The sequence below is a fragment of the Pinus tabuliformis genome, chromosome 3_2 (genome assembly GCF_031772625.1).
Source record: "Pinus tabuliformis cultivar Carrire ecotype Pingquan chromosome 3_2, CPIR1, whole genome shotgun sequence".
NCBI classification, from domain to species: domain Eukaryota; kingdom Viridiplantae; phylum Streptophyta; class Pinopsida; order Pinales; family Pinaceae; genus Pinus; species Pinus tabuliformis.
Window position 1 is genome coordinate 1,110,295,098 of NC_142302.1, and position 14,250 is coordinate 1,110,309,347.

General features: G+C 39.5%; 1 protein-coding gene across 6 annotated transcripts in view; it reads left to right on the top strand.

The window, feature by feature from the left end:
- Positions 1–14,250, top strand: part of ATM (Serine/Threonine-kinase ATM-like protein) — a 533,430-nt gene that overhangs the window by 220,208 nt on the left and 298,972 nt on the right. For 5 of the 6 annotated variants that reach the window (XM_089417581.1, XM_089417585.1, XM_089417582.1 and 2 more), the window contains 9 exons: positions 7,978–8,099; positions 8,222–8,294; positions 8,503–8,630; positions 9,065–9,206; positions 9,365–9,511; positions 9,637–9,735; positions 9,846–9,892; positions 10,020–10,215; positions 10,463–10,681. In XM_089417581.1, the coding sequence (XP_089273707.1) occupies positions 7,978–8,099; positions 8,222–8,294; positions 8,503–8,630; positions 9,065–9,206; positions 9,365–9,511; positions 9,637–9,735; positions 9,846–9,892; positions 10,020–10,215; positions 10,463–10,681 (1,173 nt within the window). The remainder of the gene's footprint in view (positions 1–7,977; positions 8,100–8,221; positions 8,295–8,502; positions 8,631–9,064; positions 9,207–9,364; positions 9,512–9,636; positions 9,736–9,845; positions 9,893–10,019; positions 10,216–10,462; positions 10,682–14,250) is intronic. The other variant, XM_089417584.1, reaches the window with a different exon arrangement.

A 14,250-nucleotide genomic window follows, 5' to 3' on the forward strand; every position in this document is an offset into this window, starting at 1 on the left:
ATTAAGCCACTTCATTTCTTTTATAATTTCATAATGGAAACATGGTTATTGTAGAAATATGAATTTTGGTTATTGACATGTTTTAAATCCCTTGGTTCTTATAGCCCATGGATCAGATAAGAGCCATATGTATTTATGAACTAGTAATTATGCATTTTCTAAAATATATTTGGAATCCAAGAAATAAGAAAAGCTTACTTTTGGAAAACAAAAGGAATTGAAATGAAATATTTAATAACGTCCACTGTTAACCGTTAATGTCCAGTGGGAATATAAAGTTAATACATACAGAACCAAGAATACGGGATTGTGTTAAAGATCACCGAAATGAGATGGATAACATTAAGGAGAATATAAGATAAGATAGATAGTTTATTAATGCTCAACAAATGACCAAAAGGAAGGTCATGGGAACTAGAAGGTACAATTAATGTTATAATTCTGCAGGGTTGCCCTAATGTACCTCGAAACATAGTTTTAGAACTTGGTGTTGGATTTTGTCCTGGCCATCGATCAATTGGAATTGTGAATTGGACTTGGATCAAATTTGATTCAATGAATCAGTTTTCAGAAAAGGACATAAAATAATGAACTTTTAATGAAAAAAGGTATTTTTGGAGTCAACACAATGGAAAGAACTGGCTGTAAATCAGGTAATGCTTGTAGTTTTTTTGTTGTCTCTTATGAGATTCTCTCAGTGAGTGATGAACTTGGAGTTATTGGAGATACCGTTGATGATGCAAAGCTTGTTACAATGACCCTCAATGGATTTCCTTCTTCATGGGATCCATTTGTTTAGGGAATTTGTGCAGTAGAAAAGTTGCCCAAGTTTGATAAGCTATGGAGCGATTGTGTTCAAGGGGAGGCCAGATTGTTGCCCAAGGATAGCTTGTAGAGACTTTAGGATGAAGAAACTCAAGCACTTGCAGCTCATGCAAAGAAAGGAAAAGGAAGAAGAAATTTTGGAAAGTTTGATAAGAATACAGGTAGAAGATCCACTCCAGTTCAGGATAGAAGAAGAAGGATATGTCAAAGATCAGGTGCTTCAATTGTCAGGATTTTGGACACTGTGCCTCCCTGTGTCCTCAGAAGAAAAGAAAGGAAAAACAACATGCATCAACAACTGATGTTGATAATGATGATGAACATCAACCTCAAAATAAGACAAAGGAAATTAAACTTGATGAGATTGTAGATGGACTTAGGAAAAAATACTTGTTTTGACATTCAATAATGATTTCTCCCCATGGAGGCCAAGGATGAGGTCTTCAATAGGTTGCAGGAGTTCAAGGCTCAGGTGGAGAACTTGACAGAGAAGAAGATCCAGGTTTTGAGGTCAGATGATGGAGGAGAATATAGTGCCAGAGACCTCAATGATTTCTGCAATGACGCATGGATCAAGAGGAAGTGGATAGTTCCCCAAATCCTCAACAATTTCTTCCTTGATCCAAAGATAAGTATTTCCAATCATATTTTTTTCTCCTTTTGATTGTTTGGTCAACCTATTCTCCTTCTATTTCGTATGCTTTGGATATTAGAAAATGATTGTTTGGTTTGGTTATGGTTTTTCCTTGTCCATGGTCTCCTGAATGGGGTTTGTGGAAAGGAAGAACATGTCCATTGTGGAGGTTGCCAAGGCGATGACTCATGTAGTAGATGGCAACATCGAGAAGTACAAAGCAAAGTTTGTGGCAAGAGGGTTCTCCTAGAAAGAGGTAGTAGGCTACGAAGAGACTTTTGCTCCAGTCGCCAGATGGTTAGGTTCGTGTATGCCTAAGGGCTCGAGCATAGACTCAACAAGAGTGATTGGTGTTTGAAAAGGAGGATTGTAAAAATTGATAGGCCCTCTAGGATTGTGCCAAAGGACCGGAAGATATTCCAGTTCAAAGGGAGCAGACAGTCAAGTAGAGTGGAAGGAGCAACCTTTCGAGAGGACGTCATGGGTTGAGATTGTTAGACTGGATGCTTAGAGAGATGGGAGGTCTCTAGGAGTAGTATGTTTTCTGTGAGGGGACCGTGCTAGACAACAGGGTATGCTTCAGTAATAGAGGGAGCAATAGTGGAAAGAGTATTTGCTTCCATGAAAAACAGAGCAGTCAGGATTGCCACAAGAAGATTTGCTTTGATTTCAGAGGGAGCACCCATTTAGGGTGACCAAAAAGAAGTTGTCATGATGAATCCAATTAAGGGAGTTGACCGGTTTATGGTTGAGCTGAGGTATGTGGAAAAACACGTGTGGAGGTACATGCGTGGTACAATTGGACATGGTGCAGAAGGGAGCAATGAATCTCCATGTACATATCAATAGACAAACAAATTGTGAACATTCCCACCAAGCCTCTGTCTAAAGCGAAGTTTGTATACTTTAGGCACTGTTGCCGCCTTAATCCACATATGGGATTATCGTGGAGAAAACTTTTAACTCCACTTAGTGTGGCCTTGGAGGCAAGTCTAGAGTTGAGGTTGTCACTCAATTCTTAACTTCTTCGTCTAGGCTTACTCCTAGGAAGCTAAGGGGTTGGACCCTAAAAGATATCTAAGGGTCAACTATCGAAGTTCAGTTCTAGGAGTTAGTAAGGATTACTTCTTCGTCTAGGCTTACTCCTAGGAAGCTAAGGGGTTGGACCCTAAAAGATATCTAAGGGTCAACTATCGAAGTTCAGTTCTAGGAGTTAGTAAGGATTACCAAGACACATTTCACTATACAACATCAAAGTACATTCATGAGCACATACATCAATAAGAATGAATATTGCAAGATGTGAAAATTCGAGAAACCCCAAATCACTACTGTAGCAACTGATTAAGTTCCTTCTATTTGGTAATCATTGAACAAATTATTTACTGCCTACTACAACAAATACCGAAACTAATACACTGCAGTCTTCACCAATTAAAATTATATTTGGAAACAAGAAATTGAGCAAGAAAGAAATACACAACACATTACACCATTATTTTTGGACGAATGTCCCTGGAAAAACCCTATGCGGGAAAACTGGTGCAGCAGTTGAGGGTTTGTATTATTAAGCAGTAGTTTTCTGAATACAATCTTTGGATGCCTTGTTGGCTATCCAATACAGAGAATATACCTGATAGAGAGATGAGTGAGATATAACTCACACTATCACTGGTGATCTTGACTGATCCAGTCATAGAATGGCTAGTCCCTTGCTGCCTCTATGCAGTCACTGTGTGGGCCCTGCGTCACAGCTTCTGAGGACTGCGTCACTCCTTCTGCTGATTGTTTTGCTTTTGGAACTTTGACTTCTACCCTCCCGGTCTCACACCTCGACTTCCGGCTTTAGAACTCTACCTCTCCAACAAAATACAGATTTCTTGTCAGGCTTTGCGCTACTTCTGCATCAGCCTACGCTGCCCAGTGCAGCCTCTGCCACCTCTTCCGAATCTCTCTCTGCCTCCTCTGCGATGTATTTCCGGATCAAGAATTTCTCCTACTAGAACTATCCCTTCCCCTCACTGCAAGAAATCTCCTCATTCGATTCTCTAGCAACTGCTGCGTTGCCCTCTTTGAGAAATATGATCTCTTGATCTCTCATTGATGTAATTTCCAAATGCCCATCAAGCCTCCTCTTATAATCCTCCAGTTGAGAACAAACAACCCAAATTAGATTCTAATCAATGGCTTAGATCATTTTTGCTTGATCCTCGTCTTCTTCTAGAAGTTTCACCCACAGTTTGATTAATACCTTTTAATTATTTTAATTTCCTAAGTTTAGACTTAGGCACCTATTAAAAATAATTAATTATTCTAATAAAACTGTCTCCAGGTGGAATTTCCCAAAACGATTTCTGGGTGTTGTGGAATACATGTGTCCAAGCCTCCCTGCAAATTTTGAGCCTTAGAGCACATCCGTGTTAAAGAAAGGTGTAACTAGGTTCGATATTTGTAAATGTAATTTTGGTCTTTGTACTTGTCAAGAAAAAGAAATATTATTTTGTAAATTATTCGAATGAGTTTCTTGCTCATTCCATAGGTCTAGGAAAGTCAAAGAGTCAAAGTTATGTGTAAAAAGCTCTTCTTGAGCATATATGTAAAATGTATACTAGTCAAGAACAACCCTCCAAGACAAGCACAATCCTCCAAGACAAGCACAGAGAAGTCTGCCTGCAAAACAATGAAGAAAACAATTAAGTCGCCCTGAAAATGTATATTGAAGAACAATCATGTTGACTCAGTGAAAGTGACATGTCTAGTCATGAATACAAGTCGTCTTACCTACACAGAGAACACTATATATACCCCGCTGGGGTCACCATAGAAAGGATATATTCAGATACCTCTAAAACTTCGGATGGTGTAGGAATCTCGGTCAACCACAAGAGGACAGACACTTCAGATAAGTAACTCGGTTTCTTTTGGATGGGTACAAGGATATAATCCGCATTACAAGAGGACAGTCTCGTGGAAAACTTCAGTGAACAGATTACAATCTCAACCTAACTATGATGATAATCTTGGTGTAAGAGTATAGTCACTATTTCCATATAAATAAGATAATGAAGACCACATTGCTAATCACTGGCTCGACATATCAAATGGAGAGAATACCCTCACTGTCTCGGTACAATTGGGATCTCACAAGTAATATACTCTTAGCATACTAAACGCAGTCAAGACCTCAGCATAATGACAGTCATCGTCTCGATCATAATCATAATGAAGACTAGGTCATAATGAAGATTTCAGTGCATGAAATCAAGGTCGTGATGAAGACCTCAATGAAGGAATAGTCATGGTGCAGCAAGTGGTGCAGAAGTGATGGCCAAACTGGTTAAGCAACAATGTTGATGATGATCTTAGCAGTAAGGAGAGGATTGGTGCCTTGGTTTTGGAGTGGCCTAGTAGGTCAAGGGTCATGGTCTTGGTATTCGTCAATTGGAATCTCTATAAGGAGAATTATGTATGGGTTTTCCTCTCCAAGAGGGAGAGGTTTTGGCCCTAGAAGAATGCCAACATCTTGTGTTCTTGTTTCTTTGGTTTTGGTATCTATTTGATGAAATAAGAAACACACACTCTAACAACATCAAAGAGAAGATTGTGCTAATAAGAAAATAAAAAATGCCTCTCAAATAGTTATCATGCCTAGAAGAATCTTATTAATGCTAACTGCCCTAGATTCTCCAACAATTCGATGCTACCAGAAATCAACACAAGATAATCTAAGACTAGTTCCATGATATTCCAAGTAAAGATGATGATTCAGAAAAGGAAAAACTTGGAGATAAAAAACTTGAAGTAAAGATGCCACAAGAGACAAGTGCTTTCAAAGTAAAATAACAAATGATAACTTAACAGGGACAACAACTTGAAAAATGCTTGATAACAAAATAAATGCTCAATGAAGTGATATTTGAAATAAATGAACACTGCCAAATAAAAGCATATGAAACATAAATTCAAATATTGTCCCTGCGTTGTAGTGTATTAAAATTATCTTGGTAAATTTTAAGTTAGGTTAGTCCTAGGATCTAAAACAAGTTTTAAAACAACTCCCTTTCCCATACCTTACCCTCACTCGGGTCCAGACCTCAGAGTAAGGAGGCAATAGGGGATGGAGGGTCCCTAATGTCTACTTCAACCAACCTAAGTTGGAGGTAAATTGTTAGTGCAAAAGTTGTCAAGTTAATGAAATGTTGCGCATTGAAAATGCTTAAAAGAGAAAGGTCAAAACAACCCAGTAAAATATGAGCTAAATCAAATGAAATTAGAAGACATGCACATGTGTTGCTAGTACAAGCAATTGCACCAATTGTAAGAGATAGAAAATTGCATAAGAGATGAAAACAGGATGGAATTAGCTAACTAAGCTACCAAATGAAAATTATTCAACACATTAACTTAGATTGAATGTGAAATAAAAATGGGCAATATTAAAGAGGCTAGAAGTGAGATTGCATGATTAGATATGTTGCATGTCAAGTAAAGAAATTACAAGCATGAAAAACAACTTTAAAAGGGATTAGATGCTCCAAGACAAAATGGAACCACTCAAGAAACCATAAAAGACGCTTTCCCCAAGTGGGGAAGAGGGATGCCAAGGGGAAATATCCCCCAGCTCCCAAAATAAAATCGTTCTTTTATTAAGTTAGGTTCCTCTACTTGAAGTGAGGGATGGAGAGTGTTTTAGGAAAGAACTTACAAACAAATCCCTCTAAGGGAAATGATGTTCTTCCCAAGTAGTTATAACTGATTCAAATTTTACTCGAAAATTATAATGGAGATTGAGCCAATGATTACAAACTATAGTGAAAATTAAGGCTCCCTTGTAACCAAAGAAGAGCTATTACATAGATGTTTCAAAAGGAATGTTCCTTGAAGGATTTCCATTGAATAAGGAAATTTCAATGGAAAAGTTACAATAGTGGAAGTATCGTAGCCTTCTAGAACACTTGTTTCGGTGGACGAAATTAAGCCCACTTTCTGAAATCTTTGCCAAAAGAATTGGTGGGAAGGAGGCAGTCAAGGTCTATCCTGAATTTGCCTCAAGAGTCAAAACTATGCCTAAAAGGCAGTCAGAGTCTATCCTCAAGGCAGTCCCAGGGACTGTCCGAGAAATGTCTTTTGCATCATGGTTTGCCCCCGTTGTATACACAGACATTGGATGCACTTGTTCAAGATCTCTCTTTGGGACAACTTTGGGCTGGCTCCCATCGACTTTGGATTGAGACAGATGACCAATGCCATGATTTGATAGGATCTGCTAGGTGTGCCACCTTCAAGAGCTGGATATCGAAAATGTAGCTCTTTTTTTGGTGTGCCCTATACAATGAAAGTTGGGGATGCTATTATTGCCTTTATAATGAGTCAAGAGGTTCCTTCTCTACTTTATTCTGGTACCAAGGTTAGAGATCCTTATGACTCTTCATCAAGGGGATTTTTCGCCGTAGATATCAGGTACTACATGCCATGCCCCACTCTAGGATGACCAGGCTGATTACTTCATGCTTCTCTGTTGATCCATCTGCTCAAAACAACAAACAAAAGGAAGAAGCAGGATGGTGAGATCTCGAGTTTCTCCTTAGCATCCCCCATTGAGAGACCATTTGATATTATTGAGACCAACTTGGAGGTGCTGGTCTGTACATCTGGCAGCTGGCCACATGTTCTCAGAGTGTTGGAGAGATCAACTCTAGAAAGATCCAACGTAGAGCACCTCTCACCTTTCAGACTACCTCCCAGATATAGCGGAAGAACCAAAGATCCATTCAATCTTTCCTTCTTTTGCCTTTGATGCTAGGAGCATCCCTCGTTATTACATCCCCTCCACTCCCCCCCAGATCATGTAGTTGAGCTTCTCGAGGGTTCCAAAGAAATCCGTAAGTTAGATAGTGCCCATTTTGCCATCCTCGCTTTTGGCCATTAGTATCAAGAGAGCTTGACATTATTGGCCTCATTGCTTGATCTCCCTCTAACTCTATCTTGACATGTTTTGGAGTTGGGTTGTCCATCTTTCGAGTCCTTGGACAAACTGGTTTAGTGTTTCTTATTGCTGAACATTTGTCATGGTTTTATGCATGTGATCTGATGTTATGTAGATTTTTTTATTTGTATCATTTTCAGTATTTTCTAGGAGTTGCATTGGCACTTCCATTTTTTATTCATACTGGTTGTATTCTTTAGTCCAATTTACCTACTTTTGTGGTGATTTGTCAGACATTTATTCTTTTATCTTATCTTTTAATAGGATATCTGATTGTGTTCTTTCAATTTTGAGTGCACTTTAGGTTGTTTATTTTGGAATCAAAATGTATGTCCTCGAGGCATAGAGAGTTGGATGGAGTGGATAAATCTTTCATTTGTTAATGTGTCTTTCTGTCTAAAAGACAGACCTAATTTTAGATGACGAGTTAAATAAATTATGCAGTCTATGATGTGGGCTATTGCAACTATCTATTAACATGACCTACAATACATGCAAATTTTGCAACCTAATATGATATTTGGTTTTGCAGATATCAATAGTGAGTTCATTGATTTCACTCTGCAGCTGCGATTTGGAACCCCAGTTTCCTCACTGTTCCAAGGAAACAGTTATTTTGGCAATACAAACCGTTGTGGATGGGTTTTTGGAAATGTACTTCTCTCCCTTGTACTGGTTGTTTAATTCAACTTTTTATTGGTTTATGTTTGATATGTACTGTACGTTTAGTATTACAGCAGTTGACTGATCCGTCTCCAATGATTTGCACTTACTAGCAGGGACCAACTTCCTTCTGATGGAGGTGTTGTGGATAAGATCCGTGTTTTCCGACCTGATAGAGTGTTTATGGTAGTTATGTTTCTATTGTTTGGGAATATTTATGAGGCTTAAAGTACATGTTCCCTTTACATTATTCAGTTTTATTTCTTAGGAGTTTAGATTGATCTCTAATCTAATCAAACAGCTTTTGTTTTTTCTTCCATTGCTACTGGTCATACATATTTGGAATTATATCTCAAACTCAAAATTTTGGGTCTCTTTTTGGATCTATTTGCAGTTTCTATTACAGATACATTATCAGATCGATTCTGCTGTTCATGCTCGACATCGATGCCATCCCATGACTAGGCTGGCTGTTGTTATTGATATTATCAAGCACAGAGCTGCTATTCCCAGTACTTGTCGGTAAGCATGTGCTATAATCTGTTTGCATTCAGAAGCTTTTAAAATGTCTAAGATGCATTTATGTGGCTGCAGAGTGTTTTAACTCAATTTTCTAAGAAACTACAGTATTGGTAATAGCAACAACACAATCTAATGAATTTTATAAATTGGCAAATTTATGAAAGCCTGTGCTTTATATTTGTGCTTGGTCATGGATAAGGATGCCATCATGTATAAGGATGATATATTAGTAAGTCAAGGCAAAAGGTTGAACATTGTTACCCTGACTTCATTTCTGCACATCGTGGTTACATTTTACAACAGAATTTGAGACTATTTCTTTCAAAGCACTTGAATTTCTATTTTATATGGCAAAGGTGAGATCCCCTCCCATTTTTTGCCGCTTTTAGTATAATGGCTTTGGGTTAATTGATCTCCTTTGAATGACTTTGCAGCTATCTATTCCACCTTATTCTTCTTTCATTAGGTTACCATGATTTGCAAGATCAATGTTGTCATCTCATGTCATCCCTGCTTGACATATTTAAGCTACTGCCTTCTGAAGAGATCTCTCATGTAGTAGGCAGTCAACTTCAGGTATGAGAATGCTTTTCTTTTTCGATATTTGTGCAGTTTCTAGTTAAAAGTTAAAACGTCAATGTTGCTCTTTGATGAGATTGAGCTGTTGATGGATCAGTGGTAGACTGCATCGTTTTTTTTTCATGCTTAGCTCACTGAGCTGTTTCTGGCTGCAGTCAGTAGTATCAAAATTGGTTGCATGTTACCTTAGCTCTGATCATGTAATAGCTGGTGAAAGGACTGTAGAGCCATCTTCTCAAGTGTTATTATTACTGCATCGATTAACTATGGATGCTGATTGCTCATTGTATAATTACATTAAGGTATGTGCATGTCTTTGTTTGGTTCTCATTTACTAGGGGCTTATTTGTTGTTCTTATACAATGTCTTTGCCTTACTATCTATAACCTTTATTTTGTTTCTCTTGACATATTGTGCCTTGATTCAGGAATTGGATCCTTTCCCTGATTTGGATTGCTTTGAACATATACGGAAATTCCATCGAGATCTCTGTTTGGGTCAGACTCCGGCAGATGAGTTTATCAAGGTCTTCTCCTCGATTATTTACAGATGTTCTATTGCAATGAATGATTTTTTTCCTTTATAAGGTTTTTGTGTCCTATGTCATTGATATTCCATAATTCTCTTTGTTTCTAGTTTGTCAAAAGGACATCGACATTGCCACAACAGTTACGTCTCAGGAGGTATGTCCTGTTAGATTTCTTTTTCCAGACATGACTTTTTATGAAAACATAATAATCACTTTTAAGTTTTAAGGTTCTTTATTAACTTAGTTACTCACTTGGGAGCTTGTGTTTATTGTTTTCTCAGTCTGCAGAATCTTCATAAAAAATTGCAATCAAGAGAAACTCTTTGCTTAAGAAATGACATGGATATGCAGTCTTCTGAGTGTAGAGGATGGCTTTGCAATCCTGGCATTGTTTCTGCTGTCTGGAGACTTGTTGAACTATGCTGCAATGATGATGCCCATGCTATTAGAGACCTGGTTGGAGATTTTATTGCAAAAGTAATGTTGATCTATATTTTCAAGAAAAACTGCAATTGCTAATTTAGGCTTTGTAGGTTCTTGTTTTGAGTGTGTGCAGACGTTTTAAATTCTGCTTTCTATCTGCTGCTGTGTTGCATTAACACACTTTTGGAGTGTCAGCTGCGATTGAATTTGACTGCTATTTGGCAACCTTCTGTCCCTGCAGTGGATCCAACAACCCCTAGCCCTTTACATTTTATACTGACATTTATTTTTATCTATGCAGGTTGGCATTGGGGATCCATATGCTGTTACATTTCGTTTACCAGATGATTGTGATAAGAGTTCTTCCTGGTCAGAAGGCAGAGATGGTGACATTGTTGTGAGCATCAATCCCGACGTGGGGGTTTGTGAAGAACTTGTAACTGCAATAATTAAGATTCTGGGGCAATACCTGTTGGATGATTCTGTGCTAATAGTTGAAATGGCATCCAAATGCCTTCAGGTGAATTCTTCTGATGCTCATAAATTTTTATGTTTCAAAAGTATTCCTTTTATACAGTGGTGTACTTATTTACTCTCTCATTTTCTCTGCTACTGTTATAGCTGGTATCAAGGGTGCAGATAAACTATCTGTCACAATTAATGTTGGACACACAACTGATTTACATGTTTGCCACTGCTGTGGTAGCAAATTATGTATTGGAGCAAAAACAATTGATTGAATTTCACAAACATCCTTTACCCTCTATTCTGCACACCCCACCTTTTATAAATTGTAGTCCAATATCCACCAACACCTAGTCCTTTGCAAATTAGTTAAGCATTTTTTTCAAGTTAATTCTAAAAATCAAGTAATGGATCCACTATAATTATAAGTTGAGTATGTGGTTCCACTCAATGTTATCGGAACGGAATTGTTGACCAAACCGGTAGACCCCCCGAACTGGGAACCAGTAAGAATTGGACTGAAGCCAGTTAAAAAAGCACACCAAAAAACTGGTCAACTAGAAACACATAAAATATTTGAATTTTAAAGAAAAACATATATATTCGTGTGCATCCATATGAAACCAAACCATTTATACACATTTTTTTTTTTTCTCATTTATATAGCATGTAAGGATGTGCATAACCAAAATAGCACCGAGTGAAATCCATCTGTGAACCAAAAATACATCAACAAACAGGTCCTAGATGGCCTCTAGTGTACTAAATAATTATGCTACAACAAATACCCTAATATTTTTGAAAATTTCTAATCCGACATGTTAGAAATCCCTACTGCATTATCTAGTTTAATTTCTCCTTTCTGTTTATTCCATTAACAAGTTATTTATAAATATAAATACTGAAATAAACACAATTGCAGCCTTAACTCATATACAGATCAACAACTGAAATAACTGAGACAAACACACAAGGGACACCGTTATTTTTGACAATCGTTCCCGTAAAAACCAAATGCGGGAAAACCGGTGCAACAAATATGAGGGTTTTATTATTATGCAGATTCTGAATACAACTAGGGTGCCAGAAATGGCCCACCCAATAGAGAATGCCCTCGACAGTAGTACCTCTCCTCGGAGATAGATATTCTGGCTGATCAGTCACCAGATGATAGATCCCACAACAACTACGACAACTACTTAGCTGGACAATGAAAGCTGCTCCAAGCTTCTCTAATGCTCTGCATCACTTTGCGAGGGATTGCGTCACCCTCTCAGCTCACCAACACTCAGTCTACCCCACGAAAATCACCCATCACTGCCTCTTGGCCTTGCGCCAATGCTGCTAGCCTCTGCGTAGCTACCGACGCCTCTGTGTCAGCCCCTTGGCTCTCTACGTTAGCTCTTTGGCCCTTTGAGTCACCCATGCTGGCCTCCTTAGCCTCTGCGTAAGTCCTAGTTGCCTCTGCATCAACCTCTCCAGGCTCTGTGCTAACTCTCTGGCACTATCTCTGCCTCTCTGCTATGTATTCTCGGCCTCGTGCTGAACTGCCCCTTGCTGCAATAGATCATTAGCTCGATTCTCTCAGTAAAACACCGCTCCAGGAAATCGAACTAACTGATCAATTTGGTGTACCTCCAATTGACCCTCAAGCCTCCTCTTATACTTTTCTTGTTGAGTCTTCAACGACCGAGATTAAGTCCCTAATCAACGACTAAGATTAGATTTGGCTTGATCCATGTCATTTAGAACATTCTCACCCAGTTTTATATTAATACCCATTAATATTTTAATTTTCCTAAGTTTAGACTTAGGAACCCCATTAAAAATATTAATTATTTTAATATCTCTCCAACCGGGTGGAATTTCCCCAAACGATTTTTGGGTCTTGGAGATCTTATGTGCCTTAGCCTCTCCACCAATTTTCATGGCTAGAGCACATCCGATGCTACCACAAATCAACACTCCCTCTTAGCGAGGAATGTGCTCTAGTAATGTTTCACCATGGAAACATCACACTGATCCTCCGCACCGGTACTTGTGCTGATGCTTGGCTTGTTGCCTCACATCATCTGCACTGCTGCTTCCTGTATTACTGCCCATGACACTGCCACTGCCACTGCTACATCTGTACTACAACTCCCTCTCAATATGCTGCTTGTGCTGCCCCTAGCACTGCCACTGCTAACTGTTACATTGCAACTCAGTTACCGAGAAGTAGGTAACTGACTTCCCCCAAATACTTACATCCCAGTTAGTCTGGAAGCCTCGTGATGCCGAAGCTGCCTCTACTACTATCTTGTGCTCCCTTTGCTGCCACTGCACTGCTGCATACACCTTTGTGCCTCTCGCACTGCCGCAACCTCCACTGCGCTACCTTAGAATTCTGCACCCAAGCACTGCCTTGCTGCTCAACTACACTTTGCTCCACCCGACATCTGTCATCATGCTACTGTTATTAAGGGATTTCGTAGCTTGATAGGATCCAAGAGTTTAGGCACCTCAAGGATCCTGCCCCTAGTATGTAGTCCTCCTGACTACAACTTGATGTCTCCCCACCTCTTCTCTAGAGGTGCATGAGCACTCATGGCACAATCGTCATCAGTCTCGACCTCTTTCTCCGCCTTAGCTGGAGCTGCCTTAGAATCAGAAGCCTCTCCCTTGTTTTTCTTCCTGGTACACTGCGATGCATAATGTACCAGCTCCCAACAATGGAAGCACTTCTCAGTCATTCTATTCTCTAGAGCGGGGTTTTGCTAAGAGAGATAGAATCAGTGATCGGGAGAGCAGCTGAGCGGCATTGAGTACAGAGAAACAGAGAAGGCAGAGATTGTGCTTGGAGAGCAGCTGAGTGGCATTGAGTACAGAGAAACAGAGAAGGCAAAGGTTGTGCCGGGAGAGCAGCGCAACAGCTAAGGAGGATGATGCAGAGCCAGCAGGGGCTCACGCAGGGCCACGCAAAGGCAGCCAAGTGCTGTGCAAAGCACCAGAGGGGCCAACGCTGTTGACGCAGAGGCTCCTAGAGCTGACGCAGAGCCTCCTGGGGCTGACACAGGCCTAGAAACGCTGACACAAGGCCAACATGAGACAAAGAGGGGCTGACATAGTCCATATTGGGCAGACACTGGGGTTGCAGAGCAGTTTAGTGTTGAGGAACTGCTGGAAGGGTTTTCCGGGGTTTCAGCCAGGAGATTTCTCTCAAACTATGAGGTATAGCTGCTAAGGAAATTCTCTGTTGGGTAGGCCAGTTTTGGCACCCAGATTGTACTCTGATATTGCTTAATAAGAAAACCCTCAGTTAGCTGCACCGGTTTTCCCGCAATGGGTTTTTCCGGGGACATTGGTCCAAAAATAATGGTGTCATGTAGTGCGTTTGTTCTTATTTCTTTTAGTTGCTAATCTGTAATATGTTGAGCATGCACTGGTGTTTATTTTCAGTATTTACTTTGTAAATAACTTGTTAAAGAAAAAATATAACAAGTAGGTAGGAATAAATCAGAAAAGGTGCATGAAGGGTTTCTAACTAAGGAAAATTAGAAACTTCAACACCCGACTAGGTCATCCGCTTGATCTCTTCTTGGCGAAGAGTTGCCCACATCTCATCCCATCCTGGAAGAGTGGCCC